Source organism: Megachile rotundata, chromosome 9 (assembly GCF_050947335.1).
Source record: "Megachile rotundata isolate GNS110a chromosome 9, iyMegRotu1, whole genome shotgun sequence".
Taxonomy (NCBI): domain Eukaryota; kingdom Metazoa; phylum Arthropoda; class Insecta; order Hymenoptera; family Megachilidae; genus Megachile; species Megachile rotundata.
This window is the reverse complement of record NC_134991.1, coordinates 13,448,665-13,475,539: the sequence shown is the minus strand read 5'-3', so window position 1 is coordinate 13,475,539 and position 26,875 is coordinate 13,448,665. Positions and strand designations below refer to the sequence as shown.

General features: G+C 35.6%; 1 protein-coding gene and 1 long non-coding RNA gene across 5 annotated transcripts in view; one reads left to right on the top strand and one right to left on the bottom strand.

The window, feature by feature from the left end:
- LOC143265137 (uncharacterized) overlaps positions 1–26,875 on the top strand; it is a 594,179-nt gene that overhangs the window by 156,817 nt on the left and 410,487 nt on the right. The gene's annotated exons all lie outside the window — the stretch shown is intronic.
- LOC100880458 (testisin) lies at positions 96–26,551 on the bottom strand. Of its 3 annotated transcripts, XM_076535297.1 has the most exons (6): positions 26,406–26,551; positions 13,756–13,939; positions 2,552–2,856; positions 1,759–1,910; positions 691–719; positions 504–609 (listed from the first exon to the last, which is right to left on the bottom strand). In XM_076535297.1, the coding sequence occupies exons 1-5, from the start codon at positions 26,485–26,487 to the stop codon at positions 699–701; spliced, it is 744 nt and encodes a 247-aa protein (XP_076391412.1). In that variant the 5' UTR covers positions 26,488–26,551; the 3' UTR covers positions 504–609; positions 691–698. The 3 variants fall into 3 exon arrangements, with proteins under 3 accessions (XP_003703867.2, XP_076391411.1, XP_076391412.1); XM_003703819.3 differs by lacking the exon at positions 691–719 and having other exon boundaries at positions 96–609; XM_076535296.1 differs by having other exon boundaries at positions 485–719.

Here is a 26,875-nt window from a genome sequence, read left to right as displayed (position 1 = left end):
ACTGTAATTTTAATATACAGAAATTGTCTAAGTATTTATCACATGACTAGATAGTACAGCAAATATTACAAATTACTTATATTTAATTACAGTACCTTCCTGTACTATTTAATAGGATTTGTTGTATCACAATTTACATTACTGTTAATAAGTTATTGGCATTGATTAAATTATAGTATACATCTTATAGAGAATTCTTTGTACTTTCAATTCTTAACTATGTGGAAATATACGTGTAGAAGTATGTTCTCAAAAATGGTTAGTTTAACTCTTCAACAAAAACATATGAAAATGCATAAACTACCGGAACAAAACTGCTACCACGTTTCTTAAAATTAATTTTCTCATTCTTATTTTCTCTACTGTAGAATATCTCACAAACTGTCTTTATATTGCATAAAGCATGGTATCGAAAGGTCCAAAGCTTCAAAATCTTCTTCGTCATATCGAAAGTACATGGTGCGAGATCCAAGGTACATATTCCGAGACTCGAGTATATAAACCAGGAAGTCGTGGCCGAGCACACCCCACCCCGGAAGAGACAATTCCCACCACCATCATGTTATCACCCGATTGACTTCCGATCATCAATGGTCCGCCACTGTCAGCCTGTAAAAATACATACCATCTTCAATATCACATTTATCTTTTCTCGCAAAATCTTGCAAACACGTAAAAATAGGAACTCACAAGAATCTTCAATATTTTACTTCGTCAAACTGAAATTTACGAAAATTCACATCTATGTGTTATCAACAGAATAAAATGGTGGGTAATGGATGGGTTACGCGGTGTATTTTAGTGAGGATTTTTGGACTTTGGAGATATAGGAATTTAGAAACATAAGATAATTTGTATATGAACTTGTGATACAAATTAGGAAATGAATCAAAATAATTACGAAAACAATAAAAATCCACGATGCAAAGAAGGGAATATGTATTCTATCGATAATTCTTAGAGTATTGATCTTCCAATCGATGTCCAGCTTGTTAGATAACGAATAGGTCTGTCAATCGTTTACGTGTACGAAATTCACGCCCCGTCGAACGACCGCGACACGAATTTCAATAAATATCGGTGGTCATGCAACGGATGCGTACGTTGAATTAACAGCGAATACCGCGAAAGGCCAAATCGTTGGACCGCAAAACAAGGGTGGAAAAAAAAGGTGACACGCGAGAGACCCAGGAAAAAAATATGTTGACAAAAATATTGCGGTTCGATATAACGTAATTATCGATGGCCGCCATGATGCGGGGAAAGGATTCGCCAATACGTGCACGCGTTTCCAAACCGATACGTTTTATTGCGTATTCCGTTTGCGACCCATTTGAGAGAGTGTCTTCTACTTCATTGAACGATATCGTTGATTTGTACATACTGCGTTTAGTTGCCTGTGATTGTGGTTGCTAATACGATGATTGGTTGCTATAGTAGCACGCTTGTGAAACGATCGTATCGTGTAATTAGAGATTGCTCTAATTTCCGAATTCGCAAATTACTCGACTCAAATTCTTTCAAATTTTTTAACGCTACGGTGCACTTAATTTGAAATGAAAATAAAGCTAAAAAATAGACAAATGATTTCCGAATTTCTAATTTCTCAAACCTTAAATTACCAAATCTTCGGATTCTAAAATTTCTCAACTGCATCCCCTTTCCAAAGGTCAAATATTTTTATATATAAAGTCTGAAATTTCAAGGAAGGAACACGTGGACACCAAGAAACGGATAGGAGAGTATTATTTCACTTACCCAGCAAGAGTCTCGACCACCTTCTTCGTGGCCAGCGCACATTTGCTTCGGCTCCACGCGAGTCGACTTGCCCTGACTGGCATACCATTCGCGACAAACATTGTTCTCGATCACGCGAACGTCCACTTTCTGCAACACGTCCGCTCGTTTATCTGGAAGACAGCAGAACGTTTGCTACAGGATCTAAACCTCTAAATTATATCCCAATATTCGAGTTTCTTAAATTAATAAAAATTAAAGAATTGTGTATTAAAATCAACAAAACTCGATAGAGTCAAACAGAATAAATCGTCTGAAACCTATGGTGCAAACTAATCCTTTCACCCTTGTTTGTCCGGTCGAAAATCACCAGCGATATATTTTTCACTTGGCTGCAAGTCGCGCACAGTGGAAATCGTCGTCGATTGAAAAGCTTTCGAGTCGTCGAAATTTGATTTCTCCGAAAGGCGCTTTAAAGTTCGCCAAAGGTAGCAAGATTCTTTTGATTCAAGAGAGCGAAAACCCGGTGCAGAATAAGATTCGCAAGAGTAGAACTTGTGCGCTCTTTGACAATTTGCGCTAACAACTGATTCTGTTTGTATCAAAACGGAGGACCTTCGTCTTTTAATCTTCATCAATCGAGCAACCCGTTCGTGAAGACCTCGTTAAAAAGAGTACTCGGATCGGGTAAAACAAAAAGCTCATCGGACCGCGTTTGATTTTACGTCGTCCAATTAATTTCAGGCAGCAATTAACGTGGACGAGTTGCCTGGCGGAATTACTGTTAGGAAAGGACGTGGAATTATTTACTTACATTTAGATCTGTCTTCGCCGAACCAGCCCCAGCCGGCGGCCTTAGCTAGTACGCCGCCGAAGGCGCTGTAGCCTGGTTTTCCTGTGGCCACAGGTAAACAGGCGGGTTTCACGCTCTCCGACCAACTGATTGGCCTTGCGAGTTCCAGAAGGGCAATATCGTCTGCGTATTTTCCGCATTTGTGGCCGGGGTGCAGGATAACGCCCGATACCCGCTCTTCTTTGGACGCTGGCACTTCCGGTCCTCGCAGGTTGTACTCGCCCAGACTCACTCGTAATTGACCGGTTGGGATCAATGATGTTCCTCTGAAACATATGAAGGAATTGTAAGTTTATGGGATAAAAGTCTTGTGTTTTTATTGGGTATGATTGGGTAGAAATTTTTGATAGATTGTTCAGTTGTTGAGTTGTTGGATTTTAGAGATTTGGGAATTTGGGGATTTAGGGATTTGGAGGTTTGGGGAAAAGGGGAGTTTGAGGGTCAGAAATTTGGAGATTTAGGAATTTGGGGATTTATTAATTTGGGGGTTTAGGAATTTGGGGATTTGGGAATTTGGGAATTTGGGAATTTGGGAATTTGGGAATTTGGGAATTTGGGAATTTGGGAATTTGGGAATTTGGGGATTTGGGAATTTGGGAATTTGGGAATTTGGGAAGTTGGGGATTTGGGGATTTGGGAATTTGGGAATTTGGGAAGTTGGGGATTTGGGGATTTGGGGATTTGGGAATTTGGGAATTTGGGAATTTGGGAAGTTAGGGATTTGTGGATTTGGGAATTTGGGAATTTGGGAAGTTGGGGATTTGGGAATTTGGGGATTTGGGGATTTGGGGATTTGGGAAGTTGGGGATTTGGGGATTTGGGAATATGGGAATTTGGGAAGTTAGGGATTTGGGGATTTGGGAATTTGGGGATTTGGGGATTTGGAAATTTGGGAATTTGGTAATTTGGGGATTTGGGGAATTTGGGAAGTTGGGGATTTGGGGATTTGGGAATTTGGGAATTTGGGAAGTTGGGGATTTGGGGATTTGGGGATTTGGGAATTTGGGAATTTGGGAATTTGGGAAGTTAGGGATTTGTGGATTTGGGAATTTGGGAATTTGGGAAGTTGGGGATTTGGGAATTTGGGGATTTGGGGATTTGGGGATTTGGGAATTTGTGGATTTGGAGATTTGGGAATTAAGGAATTTGAGGGCGTAAAAATTTGGAAATTTAGGAATTTGGGGGTTTAGGGATTTGTAAATTTATGAATTTGGACATTTAGAAATTTGGGAATTTGGTGATTTAGGAAATTGGAAATTTTGAAATTTGGGGGATTAGGAATTTGGACATTTAGAAATTTGGGAATGTATGAATTTGGAGATTTAGACAATTGGAAATTTAGAAATTTGGAGATTTAGAAACCTTGTGTTTTTTATTAGGTATGATTGGACAACTATCACCAATTGCTTGTTCAGTTATTGAACCACTTAAAAACTCATATATAACTCATATGCAAATGTTGTGTGTTTATAAAATAGAAACCTTGTTGTGTCTTTTATTAGATATGATTAGACATCCATCTTCGATTTTTGAGATCTAATGATCTTATAAGATTTCTCCATTTTTAATTTTTCGTATTTATTAAATTACAACAGTCATTGCCTTGCAAATTTATTAAATTACAAGTTGTCAAATAAGTAAATGTTTAAACTTCTCAAACACCCCTCAACCTGACCTACCAGATCAAAAACATTTCCTACATAATTTTGCCCAGGACTTTACGTGTCCCAGAGTATTAATTTACTAAAGAATCCGCCGCACAAAATTCCAGGTAAACTCGTTCTTTGACAAAGACCAAAAGAAGCCGAGAAAGGGTGTCAAATTCACGATCGACACCGTGTTGTATAAATGGAACGATCGAGAGGCATGCTTGCCACGAAACAGTTAGCAACCCCTCGTTCTCTTTGCAACAGAGAGTATGCGAGCGGATTAACGCTACAATTAATGGTTGGGTTCCCGTAAAAAGGCTACTCCCGTCCCTCTATCGCGAGCCACCGTTTAGCCAGCGGTGCATTTTAATTGGAAGGGTGCGATGATAAGGGGGAATCGCGACGATGATGCAGCCCGGGCTAAATCGTGTACTCTGCGAGCACGTTGGAACAATAGAAGGGCCTCGACGAAGATGGAAGGGTCTATTAACGGGGCTCTGTAAGGAAAGAACACGAAACAGGGACCTTGAGACTTGGGAAATGTTCGGTAGTACAATTGTAAATCGAGTCAACGAAGAGAATTGGAACGAAACCCACGGCAAGGGTTTAATGGGGAAAACCATCATAATTTCGTTTGGTAGTCGACTGCCACCATTGGCGTAACTGGGCTCTCTGTTTGGAGTTGGCTAATATCTTTGCCTTTGTTCAGAGTGGCGGTTCTATTGTTTTATTTGTATCGGCATAGGTTTTGTTTGAATTACGGTGGTCGAAGATAGTTGAGGGGGTAAGTTAATTCTTGTTAAATGGAATGTTATAAGCTTTTGCTGATTATACGCGTTGAGTTCTTAAGTTTTTGCAGTGATCAATTGTCTAATTTATTAATTTTACAATTTTTCTATCTTTTAACCTATTAATTTTTCCAATTTTTAATTTTTCAGTTTTTCAGGTTTTCAGTTTCTGAATTTTTCAATTTTTCAATTTTTCAATTTTTCAATTTTTCAATTTTTCAATTTTTCAATTTTTCAATTTTCCAATTATTCAATTTTTCAATTTTTCGATTTTTCGATTTTTCAATTTTTCAGTTTTTCAGTTTTCCAATTTTCCAATTTTTCGATTTTTCGATTTTTCAATTTTTCAGTTTTTCAGTTTTCCAATTTTCCAATTTTCCAATTTTTCGATTTTTCGATTTTTCAATTTTTCAGTTTTTCAGTTTTCCAATTTTCCAATGATCCAATTATCCAATTATTCAATTTTGCAATTTTTCAATTTTCCAATTTTTCAATTTTTCGATTTTTCAATTTTTCAGTTTTCCAATTTTTCGATTTTTCAATTTTTCAGTTTTTCAGTTTTCCAATTTTCCAATTTTCCAACTTTCCAGTTTCTCCATTTTTCAATTTTACAATTTTTCAGTTTCTCAATTTTTCAAGCTTTCAATTTTTCAATTTTTCAATTTTACAATTTTTCAATTTCTCAATTTCTCAATTCTTCAATTTTTCAGTTCTTCAATTATTCAATTCTTCAATTATGCAGTTATTCAATTCTTCAATTATGCAATTATGCAATTATTCAATTACTCAATCATTCAGTTACTCAATTGTACAAGCTTTCAATTCTTCAACTCTTTAATTCTTCAATTCTTCAATTATTCAATTTTTCAATTTTTCAATTCTTCAATTCTTCAATTTTTCTGTTCGAATTCCTTCTTTATACCCAAGGAATTAATTTACTATAAACATTCGAGGTACTTTCAGTTACATTTTAAAGCAAGTTTCTTAATATGTTCTTAGAACCAAAATATGTTCTTAGACTTACTGGAATAATTTCTGGTGTAATCGATCGATCGATGTATGAAGAGTAGTATGTCCAATTTTGTCTCGTATCAAGTTACGCCAATGGTTACCGCGTCGACCGATTAATTAACCAAAACCATCGTACTCGAGCACACGGTGCGTCGTTATAACGAGACAAAAATCCCGGTTGAATAATTGCCGGTTACCAAGCAAAGACACTGGCTGGCGAAGGGGTTGATTCACCCCTGTTTTCAAGAGGGCTGTAGGTGGAGGAAATGAAAGAAACAGCGGGCAAAGAGAAACAAGATGACACAAACGTTTCTTTATCCCTTCGTACCATCTATACTCTTGGTTCTCGTCGCACTTAACTCTCGCGATGATTACTCGCCGACCTGTACACTCGAGTGCAACGAAAGCTTCCTTCAAAACACGTATCGATGCTAGAAAACTTTTCGAATTTCCAATTTTCATCCTCGAGTTAACAAATTTTTGTCTTCGAATTTTTATATTTGCAAATTTTTTGGGTTGTCAAGCTTTAGAATTTTTTGTTTTCAAATTACTATCCGAGTTTTAGAATTATTCCAGATTTATGGATTTCGAATTTTTGAATTTTGGATTTGCAAGTTTGGGAATTTTTATATTTTGGGACTTTAACATTTTCTAACTAAACTAATATTTGCAAATTTCAAAAACCCTAAAATTTGGCAAAATTGAAAAATTCCTAGAATCCCCAAAAATTGCAAGATTTACAAATCCTTCACCCGTTTTTGAATTTTGGGACTTTAACATTTTCTAACTAAACTAATATTTGCAAATTTCAAAAATCCTAAAATTTGCCAAAATTGAAAAATTCCTAGAATCCCCCAAAATTGCAAGATTCACAAATCCTTCACCCTTTTTTGAATTTTGGGACTTTAATATTTTCTAACTAAACTAATATTTGCAAATTTCAAAAACCCTAAAATTTGGCAAAATTGAAAAATTCCTAGAATACCCAAAAATTGCAAGATTCACAAATCCTTCACCCGTTTTGGATGATCAGATTCTCCAAAGTTCCTACAATATAATGACCAAGTTCCTAGCCATGATATTCCTATGAAAGACAGATTTGCTGTCGACTGTACATCGTCGCTGGACTTTGACTCGTCGCCGGTATGAAACGACCATCCGAGCAAGCTATTTGTCCTACTTGGCCTACGTGTATCCGTAAGTTGCATAAAGTGGAAGTTATAACTTGGCATTTTTCAACGTAACCCCGTTTTGTAAGCTCGGCGGGATACGAGGTTAAAAAAAGGTAACTCGAGTAGCTTGTTTCAACGCACTTTTGTAACTCTCGCGGTCTTGGACCGCTAATTAACGACGTTAAAGAAGATTTAGAACGGAACGGGGACGGGATTTATGGCGTTTACTTTTGTTGCCGATAAAGGGAGCGGCACAGGATGACTTGTAACACAGAGCACAAGAGGTCCGATTATTTAAGATGGAAATTCTCTCGTTATATCGCATAGGTTATTAACTGGGTTTGTAATAAAAGAGGGTGGGTATCTAGGGTGAATTTATGTTGGATGAAGGAAGAGACATTTTTAGGCGATTTCTAGGAATTTTTCGGGGTTGTTCGAGAATTTGGGGACTTAGGAAATTTGGGAATGTGGAGGATGTAGGGATTTTGGGATTCAGAGATGTGGAGATTCAGAGATGTGGAGATTCATGGATTTAGAAATTTAGGGATTTTGGGATTCAGAGATGTGGAGATTCATGGATTTAGGGATTTAGGGATTGAGGGATTCAGAGATGTGGAGATTCATGGATTTAGGGATTTAGGGATTTTGGGATTCAGAGATGTGGAGATTCATGGATTTAGAAATTTAGGGACTTTGGGATTCAGAGATGTGGAGATTCATGGATTTAGAAATTTAGGGATTGAGGGATTCAGAGATGTGGAGATTCATGGATTTAGGGATTTAGGGATTTTGGGATTCAGAGATGTGGAGATTCATGGATTTAGAAATTTAGGGATTTTGGGATTCAGAGATGTGGAGATTCATGGATTTAGAAATTTAGGGATTGAGGGATTCAGAGATGTGGAGATTCATGGATTTAGGGATTTAGGGATTTTGGGATTCAGAGATGTGGAGATTCATGGATTTAGGGATTTAGGGATTGAGGGATTCAAAGATGTGGAGATTCATGGATTTAGGGATTTAGAAATTTATTTAGGGATTTTGTGATTTAAAAGTGTGGAAATTTGGGGATTTGAAAATTTAGGAAAATTTTGGAAGTTGGAAATTTGAGGACTACTTTTTCAGAAAGTCCTAAATTACGAATAAATTATTCCAACAAGTTTCGCCACCCATGAACGCGAAAATAGCTCTAGCCGAAGCATAACCGAGTTGTTCATCTCATTTCATAAATGTTCAATGTAAACTTTCGATACCGTGGTAATTGAATCGAAAATTCATCGTTCGACCCATGGAAAACTTTCGCAATCGTCCGATATTAATCGTTTCGAAAATATTCGCTCCGCCTTTTTTCCTCTCGCGGATTACACAACGCGGAGATTTAACAACGTCGATGGCGGTGTAATTAAATGTCGAGAGAGGAACGTTGCGCGATGAAACGTGTAGACATTGCGTATCGCTCTGTGGATGAAGCAGACAGAGGGTGGGAGAGGGCGAGATAGGGTTGAAGCTGGACAGGGTAACCATAGAGAGAATTCAACGGAGCTTCGCCGTTGTAAACCATGATTGCGTGTAGATTACAGACCACTGGGTAATTGCTAGTGGCCATGCAAAACGCATGACAAAATGTTGCCAGCAGGCGCGAGCTCGCGAAAATATATCCGACCCGCGGCCATTGTCTGCCTTTTCTTTATCGTTCACGGAAACGACTGAAATAAATTTCGTTAATGCAGTTCTGCAAACGAAACAATTTTATTCCGCTGCTGGATTAATCGCGAAATCTGCGATTGCTTGGGACGTTTGGAGAGGGTAGATATCGGTCGACATTTTCAATTTATTAGTACTCAAGCTTTCTTATCTTATAAATCTACCCATTTTCGACATCCCTATTTTCTTTAATTACAAAGTGTACGATATTTAAATCTTTACGTTTCACTGTTTCGACGTGGTTTTATTCCACGATACACGAATTTTCGAAGATTCGGTAATTATCAAAAAATCTGTTTTTCATTTCAGCTTAAATGAGCGCTCCACAAGTTTCTTGTTATAAGGTACACATTTTGTTAAAATACATTCCTTGAAATCAGAATTGATTTTCATCAAGATACAAAATAAATGTGTGTACTAATTTATGTTTCATCGTTTGCTTATTTATTTTTTAACTTCATTTTTAGTTTCAAGTTAAGTACGCATTATGTGCTGGTAGGTTTAGTGTTAACTTCATTTTTAATTTCAAATTAAGTACACATTATGTGCCGGTAAGTTTAGTATACTAATTTATGTTTCGTCGTTTGCTTATTTATCTCTGAAGTACATTTCTTGAATTCAGAATTGATTTTCATCGAGATAAAGAATAAATGTGTGTACTAATTTATGTCTTATCGTTTGTTTATTTATTTTTTAACTTCATTTTTAGTTTCAAGTTAAGTACGCATTATATGCCGGTAGGTTCAGTGTTAACTTCATTTTTAATTTCAAATTAAGTACACATTTTGTTAAAATACATTCTTTGAAATCAGAATTGATTTTCATTGAGATAAAGAATAAATGTGTGTACTAATTTATGTTCTATTGATTGTTTATTTATTTTTTAACTTCATTTTTGGTTTCAAGTTAAGTACGCATTATATGTCGGTAGGTTTAGTGTACTAATTTATGTTTCGTCGTTTGCTTATTTATCTTTTAACTTCATTTTTAATTTGAAGTTAAGTACACATCATGTGCCGGTAGGTTTAGTGTTAAATAAAAAGGAAAGAATTATTTTGTTATGTTTTGAGAAGAATACTGTTTTGAGAAGAAGAGAAGTATACTGTTTTGAGATAACATTATTTAAAAAAACAACGCAAGTTTTCCTTAAATTTAAAAAGTTCCATTACCTTTTCTAACAAACAGTGTATAGCAAACGCGTAAAAAGTTGAACGAAAGTAATTAGCCGAGCATTCAGAAACGTAGCGTCGTAAAAATTTGTAACCGTGAGGAAAATGGTCGTTCGCAATTTCTGAATGCGGCTGGTAAATTCTTTTATCCTTTTACCCGGTACGTGATGATTTTTGCAAGCGTAGTCCGGTCGGTCTCAACATCAGCTTCACGAATTTCTAGATTTTTTAAGCGGCACAGATTCGCGTGGACCACGCGAACGGATTAAGCGGATTACGACGCAGTTGCTCGCAAAGCGTTTCGAGGCAACGAGTTCTTAAAAAATTCAACCATCCTGTCTCTCGAACTTTAAATCGCATTCGCGTGACGCTTCTCTCTCTTCAATTTCTGCGTTCAGCTCTTGAACCGTCCGCATACCTATTTGTTACGAGAGCGATGAAAACTGGGTTACGAGTTATCTATGCTTTTCTGCTGAGCTGTGATTTAATCGCGTTTAAGTTGCAACGTTTCAGGAAAGTATATTCAATTTTTTCAGGGAAGACCAATTATGTTTTGGTTCTTTGTATGTAGCTTATACGAAAAGTAGCATTTTTAGCTCAGCTAATAGCTTTCAAGCTGATTGCCTATTTATGACAATTGTGTTAAGTTTAGTAATTTATAAATTTTAGTTGAAGAATTCAACAATTCAATTTTAAACCCTTGCCGTACTTTGACGAGTCTCACTTGTTATGCACTGACAGTTCAAATGTGACAAACCCTGTTGAAATTTGTAATACTCTTCAACTTTAAAATTAAGGTCAACTTTAATATACAATAATCAGAGGTTGATGAATATGAAATACTCACAACATTTTAATTTTCTTTATTCGTTTTAATATTACAGCTATGAATAGTTAGTTTTGATTAACGCATCTGGCGTCAAGCAAAATAAATTGTACGACAAGGGGTTAAAAACCTAACCATTCAAAAATTTAACAATTTAATAATTGAATCATTGAGAAATTAAGGAAGTTATAGATGGAAGCATTGAAGAATTTAAAAATTGAAGAATTGAAGAATTGAAGAATTGAAGAATGGAAGAATTGAAGAAAGGAAGAATGGAAGAATTGAAGAATTGAAGAATTGAAGAATGGGAGAACTGAAGAATGGAAGAATTGAAGAATTGAAGAATTGAAGAATTGAAGAACTGAAGAATTGATGAATTGGAGAATTGAAGAATTGATGAACTGGAGAATTGGAGAATTGAAGAGTTGGAGAATTGGAGAATTGGAGAATTGGAGAATTGAAGAGTTGGAAAATTGGAGAATTGGAGAATTGGAGAATTGGAGAATTGAAGAGTTGGAGAATTGTAGAATTGGAGAATTGGAGAATTGCAGAATTGCAGAATTGCAGAATTGCAGAATTGCAGAATTGAAAAGTTGAAAAATTGAAAAATTGAAAAATTGAAAAATTGAAAAATTGAAAAATTGAAAAATTGAAAAATTGAAAAATTGAAAAATTGAAAAATTGAAAAATGGACGAATTGAAGAATTGAACTACTAAGAATTGAAATATTTAACCACTGAAAATTGAAAAATTGAAAAAAGTAATTCTCAAATTAAAAATATGAAAACCCGAAAAACTGATATTTTACTACTTGAGAAATTCGTGAATATCTAGTCCCAATTAATTCGCGCAATGGTTGACCTTCTTCCACCTCAAAACGTCATTTCGTGTTCCATCCCTTTGCCCCATGATTTTCCCCATTTGTCCACATTTACAGAGACAACTGCATCTCATGCAATTGCAACCGAACATCCCTTTGCCAGAGATCAACCTATTTATCACGGTTTCAAGTTACCATCGTGCAATAGTTGCGGTTGAAGTAGATACCTTTTAACATTTCGCATATTCATGAACGCGATTATCGCGAATGATACACGGTATTAATGCGTTTCCACGTTATTCGAGTTACAGGTACCGGCGTTCAAAAACCCGAGTCTGTTACTATTCGGCGGCATTTTACCGCGACAAATCGTGTATCGCTATTCAATTGAGGTCGCATCGGAATAATTACAGCACGGTTTGTTGGACAAGATGGTGCTCTCGCGTTTTGCTGACACGATACCGAAAATTTTGGCACACAGACGCCGCGAATATTCGTACGATAAGATCTCTGTTTCTCTTTTGGTGCTGCGAGCGTTTGTAGATTCGATTACGTGGAACAATGGGCAGCTTTCCATGAAGAAACAGTCGGTTTTCTGCCATGAATATTTTCGATGGCAAGCTGCATATTGATTACGCGAACACGCGTACACCGGTGCTATTGTGAAGAATGCTGGTATAAACTACAGGACAGATCGATATTAACGTTATACGGTAATACTTTGAAATTTAGATGCAACCCTTTTTTGCTGGGGATATCAGGAAAACGAGCTACGCAATCGAACGGGGATAACTGGCTCGTTCTCCGTCTATAAATTGCGTTATTCCGCAAATGTCCCTGTTTTGACGTCCATTTTCATTTAGGACTTTTGTAATACCAGTGTCTGTAGTTCTGGAATATATTCAATGGATAAAGTTGATTTTCACTTGTTTATTCGTCTCGTAATTTCGTTTTATTTCAAAATCTAAGCGTGATCCAGGTAATTTGGATATAACCAGAATTTAATGTAGTCGTAATCTAACCTCAGCAGTGTAGTCATAATCCTAACTAGAATTTAACCTGCAATAATCTAACCTGACCAAAATTTAACCCCCATCTAACCTAATTGTAACATTAGGTATTTAACCTGATATTTGCACGTTTCCTAAAATAATTTCAAGGAATATTTCACGAAAAAACTATAATGCAAAAATATTTTTAATTTTTAGAGAAATAAAATGTCAATTCTGTAGCAAACATTGTTTTTGCCACCCGAAATTAAGCAATTAATTAATTTACGATCCTGCGCGATAAATTCGGAGAATTTTTTAGTGCAAACATCGTGAATATCTATATACGCAAAAAAATGTTTTTGTTCGTTGAAATGAAAAGCGATAGAAAGGATGATATCGCACGATATTTCACGCGAAACGTGTTGAATCCACGACCGTAAAATGCGCTGCCAAAACGATTAGAGGATTATCGATTCAAATGAATATATCATTCAGTACGGTGATTTAGCGCCTCGAAAACTTCTAAATTTCACGAAAAATATACAATTGTTAATGCTTTATTCGAATTGTTCTCTCAAATGACAGACTGTGAAATTTCAGCTCTTTATCGAAATTTTCGATTTTCCGAATTTTCAAATTTAATTCTTTCCATAAAAATTTTCATACCAAACTTTTGAAATAATTTAAGATCAATCTGTTTAAAATGTTCGAATCAGACTTTTGCTTAAAATGTTCGAATTTTGGGATGAAACTTTTGAAATAAAAATGTTGAGCAATTTGCAAAATATCTGAATCCAAGAAATTACGGTGTTTGAAAGTTCTTAAATTCAAGAATTTCGGGTTCCGTGAATCCGCAAGCTGAAGATTCGATTTTGAAAGAAAAATGCAGATTTCGATTTGAAAGATTGGCAATATATCTAAAGGGACCACGTCTGCGAGAACCTTTCTTCGATAGCGAACGTAGAATACAAAAACTGGGAGTACAATGGATCGGGATAAAAGCAAGCGAAAAATACAAAGCAGAATGTACTTACGAACACAAGCAATGTGCTGCGGTCAGGACGAATCTTGAATTAAGAATGGTACCACCGCAGAAGTGTCCTCCTTTTCTGCTGATGCTCACCATCCAAGGAAATTCGTGCGGTATCGCGTTCTGTCCGCCGACCAGTCTCGCTGTGCGTGTACCAAAAGTTCCTTGGCCACATGGGACATCAGCCACTGTTATCATAACGTTATCGCGTCAGAAACATTCTCCAATCGATTCTTGTTGGAAAGTGCAACGATTTACATTCATACATGCACTCACAATCGCGCAATTCGATATAAGTGAAAATGACTAGGGGTTCTTAAACTTATATAGTCCGAAAACTGCTGTTGAAATTGTTGGAAATTATGATTTACATTTATACACGCAGTCAATAGTGCTACAGCTATGATTCGATATAAGCGAAAATGACTAGGGGTTCTTAAACTTATATAGTCCGAAAACTGCTGTTGAAATTGTTGGAAATTATGATTTACATCTAAACATGCACTCAATACTACTACAGTTATGATTCCGTATAAGTGAAAGTGGCACCAGGGGTTCTTAAATCTATGAAGTTTGAAAACTGCTATTGAAAATGTTGGGAATTATGATTTACATTTATACATGCACTCAATAGTGCTACAGTTTTATGATTTGATCTAAGTGAAAATGAGCTATCAGGGGTTCTTAAACTTATGCAGTCCACAGATCTCTTTTGAACAATACTTTTTTATACCATCACAACCCTAAACATTTTATGTCATTCTTAAAACTTAATTTCTGAAGAAAATTTTATTTCAATTTCATTTTTTAAATTTTTGTATTATAACAAATATATATGGTTAGGTTAGGTAACAAGTATATATGGATAGGTTAGGTAACGAGTATATATGGTTAGGTTAGGTAACGAGTGTATATGGTTAGGTTAGGTAACAAGTATATATGGATAGGTTAGGTAACAAGTATATATGGTTAGGTTAGGTAAAAAGTATATATGGTTAGGTTAGGTAAAAAGTATATATGGTTAGGTTGGGTAAAGAGTATATATGGTTAGGTTAGGTAACAAGTATAAATGGTTAGGTTAGGTAACAAGTATATATGGTTAAGTTAGGTAACAAGTATATATGATTAGGTTAGGTAACAAGTATATATGGTTAGGTTAGGTAAAAAGTATATATGGTTAGGTTAGGTAACAAGTATATATGGTTAGGTTACGTAACGAGTATATATTGTGTATCATAACGAATAAGTTTGAGCATCATTTGAACAGAGTTTCGTCTCATCTAATCCTTCATTTAACAAAAATTTGTTAAAACCAAAAGTAATCCTTGATTACCCTGAATCAAACAATTGATTTCTTTTTCTATAAGGGATCACGGTATCCGCTTTCACATGTGATTCTCCACACACGTATAAACGAAAGAAATAGTACACAATTGTTGTAATGGTTGTTTAAAATTAGACAGAATTACAAACAGGAAACGGGAGAGAACGTTTCAGGAAATGCTGCAACAAACCGAACCGAAGGACCTCGTCCTGGTTTCCTGTTTTTTCATTAAACGAGCCAACAGCAGCATCGTTGCGCTCGTGCCAGGAAAGTTCATTTCAACTTTTATCGGAAATAATCACTTAGCAAGCACAGTGTTCATTAACAGGACCGAATCCCATTTCGTTCGTTACCTTCCGAGAATAGTGTGTTCCCATTGGAGGATGTATGCTGTGGATAGGATTGTAGTTTAGGGAAACATTAATGGAGACTTGAAGTTGCTTCTATTGGTTTTGGGGATTGATTGAGCTTTGGGGATTTTTGAAAATGGTGCTTTGGGTTTTAGAGATAGGAGGTGGGGAAGGAAGCAGCAGCTTGCTTAGATTTCAATTTTTTAGTTTTTCAGTTTTTCAGGTTTTTAATTTTTCAGTTTTTCAGTTTTTCAGTTTTTCAGTTTCTCAATTTTTCAGTTTTTCAATTTTTCAATTCTTCAATTTTTCAATTTTTCAGTTTTTCAATTTTTCAATTTTTCAATTCTTCAATTTTTCAATTTTTCAATTTTTCAATTTTCCAATTTTCCAATTTTTCAATTTTTTAGTTTTTCAGTTTTTCAGTTTTTCAGTTTTTCAGTTTCTCAATTTTTCGGTTTTTCAATTTTTCAATTTCTCAATTTCTCAATTCTTCCATTTTTCAATTTTCCAATTTTCCAATTTTTCAATTTTTTAGTTTTTCAGTTTTTCAGTTTTTCAGTTTCTCAATTTTTCGGTTTTTCAATTTTTCAATTTCTCAATTTCTCAATTCTTCAATTTTTCAATTTTTCAATTTTTTAATTTTTCAGTTTTTCAGTTTTTGAATTCTTCATTTTTCAATTTTCAATTCTTATCAGCAATTCTCAATTTTCAATTCTTATCTGCAATTCTCAATTTTCAATTTTTAATTCTGAATTTTCAATTCACATAATTTAGTTCCTAATTTTCAAGCCACACTTCTCAACTTTGAATTCTTATTTTCATTCTTATTTGACTCTTATTTAATTTTTATTTCTAAATCATCTAATTCTATGATCGATTCTTTAATTTAAAATCTCCCCGATAAAATCCGAGGAATGTTATCCACGTCATTCAATGCTAATTACTCTCGAATTATAGAAAATAGAAAGATAACCGTGAAAAGCGCAGATAATTCGATTGTACGTCGCGAACGAAATTATTTCCAGTGAAATAGTCAAGAACGGGGACACATTGTAATCGTGGAAACTTTCACGTGCCTCGTTCCCGACATTCCTTGCATCGCAGCCGGGAATATCATTTGCGAAATATTTCCATTACGATTACGTAAATCATTCCCGTAACCGGTGGGTTATAGTGTCCGTCCCCGTATCGAGTGGCAAGATAAATTAATTATCAGGATAAATTGCCATCGATCTAGACAGCTTCAATTAATCCTTTACCGTCCTATAATTCATACGGCCGCGACATTCGCGTTTTCTACTACCGGATATCGCTTGAAACCGCTCAAAATCCCTTTTGAAAACTTACACGTGTACTCGCATAAAAAAAGAGGAACACTCTACTCGAGTAATCGGTGTGCGACGAGTTTTAATCGATCTTTTGAACCATAGTCCTGTATTTTTTTTCCACCCTTCCGACCGATTTTAATCCGCGTAAAATTCATCGTCACGCTTCGTATCGTTCGCGATGCAAATACGTTTCGCCGTTTTTCGGGGATAAACTCGTACGAAATGAAATGTTTGATAGACAGCGATAATACGGATGACACTGTAAACGAAAGAACCATTGATGTGGTTAACGAGAATTTCGGGAACGTATGGCAGTTATTTGAGGGGGAATATACGGGATTAATCTGCGATGAATTATTTCAAATGATCTTTCTGTGGTAAAGGTTATCGGGTTATTATTTTAGCCCGATAACGTTGCAGTATTAATATTAAGGAAAGAGAAAATATTGATAATGGAATTTTCATTTTGAATATTAAGTTTTAATACACTGTTTAGATTCCGGTATATGCGTATTAATATTAAAATTTCAAGATTCGATATTAACGCTGAATTTAAAAATTCATAATTTTTCCACTTTGATTTATCGAATGTCTGAAATAAAAATACTTGATCAAATTTACCCGATGGTAGAACCGATGTGTTAAACATATGATGTTTATAACATATGTAAGTAACATGTGTAAGGAACATATGAGTAACATATGTAAGTAACATATGTAAGTAATATGTGTAAGTAACATATGAGTAACATATGTAAATAACATGCGTAAGTAACATATGAGTAACATGTGTAAGTGACATATGAGTAACATATGTAAGTAACATGTGTAAGTAATATGTGTAAGTAACATATGAGTAACATATGTAAGTAACATGCGTAAGTAACATATGAGTAACATGCGTAAGTAACATATGAGTAACATGTGTAAGTGACATATGAGTAACATATGTAAGTAACATGTGTAAGTAATATGTGTAAGTAACATATGAGTAACATATGTAAATAACATGCGTAAGTAACATATGAGTAACATGTGTAAGTGACATATGAGTAACATATGTAAGTAACATGTGTAAGTAATATGTGTAAGTAACATATGAGTAACATATGTAAGTAACATGCGTAAGTAACATATGAGTAACATGTGTAAGTAACATATGAGTAACATATGTAAGTAACACGTGTAAGTAACATATGAGTAACATGTATGTTACATAAGCATGTAACATATGATTGTCATTAGGTTTACAGACAGATATGCAGTTATCAGATTAAACATGAAAAATGAAATATCAATTACATTTCCTCCATGTCGACGAAAGTTGACAATAATATTATTTTGACAAAAGCTTAATTAGTAACGTGTCGCATCTTAAAGCGTGAACAATTAATAATTAACAGCTAATTATCATAGAAATCCGCGAGTTCCTTAAACGAAAGGGTTGAACCTTGAATGCCCTGTCGGTTAAAATAACTCGTGGCGCTGCCAGCCGCAGCCCGAGCGTACAAAAGCGTGGAAAAAAGAGTCTCCGTTCTGTCCGTTCCCGAAAAAAGGATCCCCCGGCAGGGTAAACGAGCAAGGGGTTTCCCATCCTGCGGTACACCGAAAGCATCAGCATATTATCATGACCATGTTCGGCCTGCTTTTGACATATCTATTACGCGTTTCCGAATAGAGGCGACTTCGAATTCTATGCCCTGTTTCCGTCCCTCTCTCGTCTTCAACACCGCGATGACAGAAGGGCCGATGAGAAGAGAAAGCAGAGGGCGGAAGTAGAGAAAGGGGCTGGAAATTAGGGGAGGGGATACTCGCGCGCACACAGACAAGGGGTGGAGATCGGTGGTGCAGACGTAGAGGTCCAATTAATCAGCCAGGGCGTGAAACGAGAGGGGGTGTTCGGTGTTGGAGGATGGCCGAAGGGGTGGCTAGGGGATGTCGCAGGGATTGCGGTGACAGATCCGCCGTATCTATTCCTATCTGCTCGGGGCATTAAATTCGCGCGATGCCAGTACCGGTGCCATACCGTCACCAGCCTCGGATCCTCTTGAATCGGTTAACATTCCGCTCTACGCGTTGCTTCAGCTTTCAATTAAACGCGGCAACTGGACGCGTTTTGCGAGCGCGTTTTATCTGCCCTGTGGCGCCGTTTAAGGATACTGCTCAACTACACTTGTATGCGGGATTTCGGGAAAAATGTTGCTATAGCCAATTTTCCAATTTCTGAATTTCAAAATTTTATACTCTTTCAGTTTCCAAATTTCCTATTCCCCAATTTCCCAATTTTGCATATCCACAATTTTCCAATTTCCTAATTTACCTAAATTCCCAATTTTCCAATTTCTCAATTTCCCAACTTCCCAATTTCCCAATTCCCTAATTTCCTAATTTTCCAAATTTGCAATGTCCCTAATTTCCCAATTTCCCAACTTCCAAATTTCCCAATTTCTCAATTTCCCAATTTCCCAATTTCCCAATTTCCCAATTTCCCAATTCTCTAATTTCCCAATTTTGCAAATTCCCAATTTCCCATTTTTGCAATTTCCTAATTTTCCAATTCCCCAATTCCCCAATTTCCCAAAACCCTAATTTCCCAAATTTCCAATTTCCCAATTTCCCTAATTTCCCAGTTTCCCAGTTTCCCAACTTCCCAATTTCCCAATTTTGCAATTCTCCAATTTTCCAATTTTCCAATTTCCCAATTTTCCAATTCCCCGATTCCTCAATTTTGCAATTTCCTAATTTTCCAATTTCCCATTTTCCTTAATTTCCCAATTTCCCAATGCCTGATTTCCCAATTTCCCCATTTTCCAATTCCCTAATTTCCCAATTTTCTAATTCCTCAATTTCCAAATTTCCCAATTTTCGAATTTCCCTAGTTCCCTATTTCCCAATTTTCTAATTCCTCAATTTCCAAATTTCGCAATTCCCTATTTCTCCAATTCCTCAATTTTCCAATTTTCCTATTTTTCTATTTCCCTATTTTCCCATTTTCCAATTTTATAGGGGTGCAGGATAACGCCATAATGCAGTGATAGTCTCCTCATATGAATGACATGACAGTCGGACAACGTTAACAATGAAAAGACAATCTCATCAGAGAACTGTGTCGAGTTATAGATTTTTGAACACAATACTAAAAAGAATGCAAGTCCTACTTACAAAAATTCAAAGTTTTAAAATGATCTCTTCGAAATCCAAAAGTCATTTAAGATGTAATATTAAAATCTCTTAGAAACTCGAAAGTAATTTACTTACATATAAAACGCCTTTTGGAGCGAAAATTCCAAATAACATAAAAATATATTACAAAATGGCGTTCACGATATATCTCTACTTAACGACCTCCGAATAGCATTCTTCCAAAAACCGATAAATACAAAATTACTTGAGTAATTATCGATATCAGTAAAGTTAGATCAGACATTTCGGAAACAGTGAATGTGTAACCTCGTCTTCTCGGTTACATACTAATGAAAGTCGATTCCCCGTACAGATAAGATAACCACTATCGCGAAGAAGTTGGAGCAATTTTCGACTCGATATCTCAGGGTCAAAGAGCCACGAGACCCCGTAGGTGATCGATCATGCTCTTAATTACTCGGTTAGCGACCGAATTTTCAAAGGAGGATCCGTGTTCCGCTCGATTTCTGATATTTTAACGGGACGAGGTCGATACGGACGGGTCGAAAATCGACGTATTTTCGTTTCGCTAATTTATTGCCAATTACGTATTCCCATTAACGTGATTACCTTGGCGTGCGTGCGAGCTATTAATTTGTCCCTGGCGGTGCGCGTCGAATGCATGAACCTGACGCCGGCGTAGCGAGAAATTCGGAAATTTGTGGGCCCACGGCTGGTAATTAAATTTCTACCGGCGTTTGCGTAACCTTCGACAGGTTAAGAACCGAACGTGGGCGAGGAACGTTGCCCTGCCGTAATCTGCTGTCGGTGAGCCGAGGACACTTCCGAAATCTGTGGCCTTCGGACGCCACGCTTGCTTTATTAATATTGAATTTATGGCTGTTTTATGGGCACGTTGGTTGAAATTGAAAGTGAGGTAGGAAAAATTACTGGTTTTCGAGTTTTTCAATTTCCTGATTTTTCACTTTCCTAATTTCTCAATTTCTCAGTTCCCCAAGTTCTCAGTTTCTCAAATTCCCAATTTTCCACTTTCTGAATTTCTGAATTTCCTAGTTTGCCACTTTCCCAATTTCCCAATTTTCCAATTTCCTACTTCCTCACTTTCCCACTTTTTGAGTTTCTCAATTTCCCAAATTCTAAATTTCTCAATTTCTCAATTTCCCAAATTCTCAATTCCCTAATTTTCCAATTTCCTAATTTCCTATTTTCCCAAATTCTCAATTCCCCCATATCCCAGTTCCCCCATTCCCCATTTCCCAATTTCCCAATTTCCCAATTTCCCAATTTCCCAATTTCCTAATTTTCTAATTTCCTATTTTCCCAAATTCCCAATTCCCCCATTTCCCAATTCCTCAATTTCCCAATTCCCCAATTCCCCTATTTCCCAATTTCCCAATTCCCCCTTTCCCCCATTTCCCAATTCCCCCTTTCCCCTATTTCCCAATTTCCCAATTCCCGAATTCCCCCATTTCCCAATTCCCCCTTTCCCCCATTTCCCAATTTCCCAATTTCCCAATTTCCCAATTTCCTAATTTCCTATTTTCCCAAATTCTCAATTGCCCAATTTCCTAATTTTCTAATTTCCTATTTTCCTAATTTTCGAATTTCCTATTTTCCCAAATTCTCAATTCCCCAATTTCCCAATTTCCCACTTTCCCAATTTCTCAATTTTCCAACTTCCCAATTTCCCACTTCTCTAATTTCCTAATTTTAAAGTTGCCCAATTTCCCAATTTCCCAATTGTCCAATTATTAATGTGTCTTTTATACAGTTATCTTTGTCAAACTTCAAGCTTTAAAATGATGTGTCATAAGTGTATTATTTTCGCACTTTTATGTCATGAAATTATATTACGCTTCATATCTTTTTAAATTGATCACTATTTGTTATACTTGATCACCAGCTATTTTATACTATGAACATTAATAAATACTCTATACAGTTATTTTCGTCACACTTCAAGCTTTAAAATGATGTGTCATAAGTGTATTATTGTCACACTTTTATGTCATGAAATTATATTACGCTTCATATATTCCGAAATTGATCATTGTTTGATATACCTGATCATCAGCTATTTTACACTATGAACATTAATGAATACTCTATACAGTTACTTTCGTCATACTTCAAGCTTGAAAATGATGCACCATAAGTGTATCTTTCTATCGTTATATAAACCGGTAAAAAAAGTAATACATAAAACATTTTCACTTTTAACCTCACGTCCGCGTGCAAAAGAATATTTAAAATGTCAAAATAAAATGTACGAGTACAAAGTGTTAATACAATAAACAAACCGCGTTTATAGCATTATCGTACTCTGTGATCCCGATAATCGGTAATTAAATATTGGAAACAACGTTTGCCAACCATTTGACGCAATGTGTACAAGCAACACAATGCACCGAAAGGGAATCTTAAATTAACAGCGACACTATCGTTCGAAATATTCAATAGCTCGCTAATCAATAAACTCGATTAATCGCGCGAACTCAATTTAACCCCCCTAATTTCCAAGTAATATTACATATTATAATCCCCTAACACGATTATTAACCATAACAACGCAGTATTGTGCAATGGAAGCGTCCGGTGCTTCCTGTGGAAATTGCAGTACACGAATCGATAACTAAATCGAACGAAAATAAAAAGTAAATTGGGAACAAATGAATATTGTGCGCGGAAAAATTGACGATATTAGAAAAAATTGTTTAAAAATAAAATAAAAATCGTGTTCCAAAAAAGTGTGACATTTAAATTAAATTAATATTGTATTTCTGTGTAAAAATTTTATCGAGAAATAGTTGAAGTTGATATCTTTTATTGTTGTGAAGGGAATTGATGAATAAGTGTGCAAATCTAAAAAGTTGAATGTGGAAATTAATTGGGGATGTGATTCAGGAGTTTGTATGTTTTTATTAATGTTCACAACATAAAATGGCTGCTTTTCAATTATATCAATGATATGAAATATATGAAGCATAATATACTTTATAAAAAATAATTAAAAATTGTATTTTTGTCAACACAAGAACTGCAAATACATTCACTGTCTATTCAAATGAAGATCCTCCATTTTGTGCAGCAAAATGACATCCATTTTCGTTGAATATAAAGCTTGAAATTTATCATAAGTGATCGTGACTGATCGTATCATAAGTTATCATGAGTGACTATATCATAAGTGTATTATAATAACATTTGAAAAGTACAAAAGTAACAGTAAATGTATGCTGCATAAAGTGATGGAAGGAGACTTCATACATACCGAAATCGACATCAATATATCTGAACACTCCCCGTAACTGAGTCTCGGAATAAAATTAATTTGCAGTCGGAGAAACTCGAAAACAATCCCGCAGTTTACACCGTGTAATAAATTGCGTCGTTTTAAATGTATAATTAACGAATGTTTTTCCATCTTCATGAATAAACCTTCGATTATTCCGACTAGAATATTTATTAAAATCCGCGCAATTCAAATCTGCTGTTCCCGTATTCGCAGAGAAACAGGTTCACACGAGTAATTAACGATCGAATGTAATATCTTCCAATATTCCGGGAGCTTCGTAGTCCATTTTTCCTCCCAATTATTTCAAGCGTGTTCTTCAATAACGCCGCTTATATTGCGTATCGATTGAAAAAAGGTTAAAAAAATAATATGCGTATACGTATAAAATTTCAACGGTGTTTATTTAGATATCCGAATGTATGACGGATTTAAATTAGAATTACGTTCGCTTTTAAAAAGCAATCGCGCGTGACCGGCTGCAGCGTGCAACTGCATCGTTGCATTAATCGGTAATGAATGACTGCGAAAATCCAACGTTAATCCTATCATTTCGCGCAACTGGAATTCACGCTGTCCTGCTTCATTGACGCACGTATTATCGAAAATGACTAATGTCGCGGAAAATTGTTACGTTTAATAAATATCATCGTGGGAGCGTAAGTTTATCGAACGTGACGATCAATCGTGATTCTCGTGGCGAGCGGGGATATTTCGGTGCAATTGCAGTCTCTCCAAAACCGATGTAAAAGTATTCGGTTTAACTGAATCGGTCGATCGAAGGAAATTTACAGTACAGTGTAAATGTACGTGAATTTTATTGTGTTTTGATTCATATATTTTTTCATTTTTAAGTTTAGGTCTTTTTTAGTTTTTGGAGTTGTGGAATTTTAAATTGGGAAATTTTCTAATTTCTAAATTTTTAATTCTACAGTTTTCCAATTTTCTTAATTTCCAATTTTCCAATTTTCCAATTTTCTAAATTTCCAATTTTCCAATTTTCCAATTTTCCAATTTTCTAATTTTCTATTTTTTCCAATTTTCCCATTTTCCAATTTTCCAATCTTCCAATTTTCCCATTTTCCAATTTTTCACATTACCAATTTCCCAATTTCCCAAATTTCCAAATTTCCGAATTTCCGAATTTCCTAATTTCCTAATTTCCTAATTTCCTAATTTCCTAATTCCCCAATTTCCCAATTTCCCAATTTCCCAATTTCCCAAATTTCCTAATTCCCTAATTTCCGAATTTCCGAATTTCCGAATTTCCGAATTTCCTAATTCCCCAATTTCCCAATTTCCCAATTTCCCAAATTTCCTAATTCCCTAATTTCCGAATTTCCAAATTTCCAAATTTCCGAATTTCCGAATTTCCGAATTTCCGAATTTCTGAATTTCTGAATTTCCGAATTTCCGAATTTCCTAATTTCCTAATTTCCTAATTCCCCAATTTCCCAATTTCCCAAATTTCCAAATTTCCTAATTCCCTAATTTCCGAATTTCCAAATTTCCAAATTTCCAAATTTCCAAATTTCCGAATTTCCGAATTTCCGAATTTCCGAATTTCCTAATTTCCTAATTCCCCAATTTCCCAATTTCCCAAACTTCCAAATTTCCTAATTCCCTAATTTCCGAATTTCCTAATTTCCTAATTTTCCAAATTTCCTAATTTCCTAATTTCCTAATTCCCCAATTGTGCAATTCCCTAATTGACCAATTCCCCACTTAACCAATTCCCCACTTGTCCAATTCTCCACTTGTCCAATTCCCCAATTGTCCGATTCGCCAATTGTCCGATTCCCCAATTCTCCGATTCCCCAATTGTCTAATTCCCCAATTGTCCAATTCCCCAATTGCCCGATTCCCCAATAGTCCAATTCCCCAATCGTTCGATTCCATAATTGTCCAATTCCCCAACTGCCCGATTCCCCAATTGTCCAATTCCCCGATTTTTCCATTTTCCTGCCTCATAATCTTAATCTATTTATCAAACTCGTATCGCAATAGTCAAATTTCAGTTCACCGATACAGCAATATTAACAAAAGTTAAAAGACAGTTACGACGATATTTCTTTTCGTAGATTAGTCATCTTAGAATATTGGCTTGCAGCTATTACGAAAGTTGCCTGCAGTAACAACGAACACTAAATTCGGTTTATTAACTTCCTGTGTTCTATCGTAATCCGCAAGCTTCTGTCCTGGGGCTCTCCATTCGCTTCCGTTGCTCATTTAATACTCTGCTTCTGTTAAATGGACGACCCACGGAAAATGTCGGATTCTCTGTCGTGATTATTGTCGTTCTTGTCGTAATCAGTACCATCCTAACAAATTCATACTCGTTTGTTTGAATTCGTTGAAACTACACTTTTACATATTTCCTCGAAATTTTAATTATTTATTAAAATCTTGTTGACGTTCATTCTTTTGTTAGAAATTCTTCCTTGCTTTGCTTTATTTCGTTTATAATAACATAGTATTTATAAAATAATAACCATGCGTTTGACGTTGCTTGATTTTAATTACGTGTCCGTGAGTGATTTTCGATAGTAAATTTCGTAATTAACTGGTTCGTTCAAATGTTTATTTATTAAGGAATATCGATTTTTATTTCACTCTTGAAAATTATTTTTTAATAATTACTTTATTATTTTTTTATATTGGTCTATATTATCGTATAGTGATATTGTACTGTAATTCATTAGAATAATGTATAATAATTATAATGTAGCACTATATCATAGTAATTAAATCCTAAACACATTCTATATATCAAGCATAAAAATTACTAAGCGTATCATAGATCAAAAATATTAAAAATAATATTATTAAGAAATATTATTGCAAGTGTCAAATAAATTAAACATATTATATTTTTCAATAAATTTTAACCATATCAAACCCCAATGAAACTCCACACATCCCTAAATAGATCATCAAAACAGATTACACACATCAAATCAATCACTAAGCAAATTACACAAATCAATTACATTAATTTCCGCATCAAACATATTAATTGCCCCAACTAAATCATCAATTTCTAACTAATAACTGAATTAACCATTCCATAACTACATCCTCACAAAATCCCATGAAATAACAAATAAAAAATATTATCCAACCTTCCCATCATATTCAACCTAACATCTAAAAAATTTCACATATCATCAAGCGCTTCAATCACTCAAAAAGTGCTCCGTTATATCATTTACTCACGGTTGTTATATTCACTGGAAACACGTCTGGCAGCAACGAGTATCAGAAAAACAAACAGTCGGAAAACGTAGCGGGAATCCATGTTCCGGTTTCGACCGAACGTTTGCTCCGCAGAACAATCAAAAAATGTCGCAGTGTCTGGCTATCGCGGCTTCTTTATACGGGACTTCTGTTACGATCGCATCTTTCTCCTCGTTCGCTATCGTTCTTTGTCACACCTTCACCGCCCCCTCGTTCCATGAATACACCTTTCGGAGGCTCCATGAACATCGATATACACGCCGGAAACTTGATGATAATGCGAGTACAAAGCCGCGCGTCATGTGATTTTCAAGGCGATTTCTTGGCACTTAATACGCTGGGACGCGTGTCTCGTTGTGAGGTGCTCGGTCAAGGGCTAAGGGAGATACATTGATTGTTTGATGGATGCGTGCATGTGGGCTGCATGTGGAGTTTGGATGCAAAGTGGT

Bases quoted from the DNA above. Each gene is read 5' to 3' on its own strand.
- LOC100880458 (XM_003703819.3), bottom strand. From the start codon at position 26,487: ATGGATTCCCGCTACGTTTTCCGACTGTTTGTTTTTCTGATACTCGTT. The intron at 2,857-13,755 runs GTAAGTACATTC...CATATGTTTCAG, and splicing joins GCAGCACATTGCTTGTGTTC to AGGAACATCATTGATCCCAA. The intron at 610-1,758 runs GTAAGTGAAATA...GTATTTTTACAG, and splicing joins GTGGTCGAGACTCTTGCTGG to GCTGACAGTGGCGGACCATT.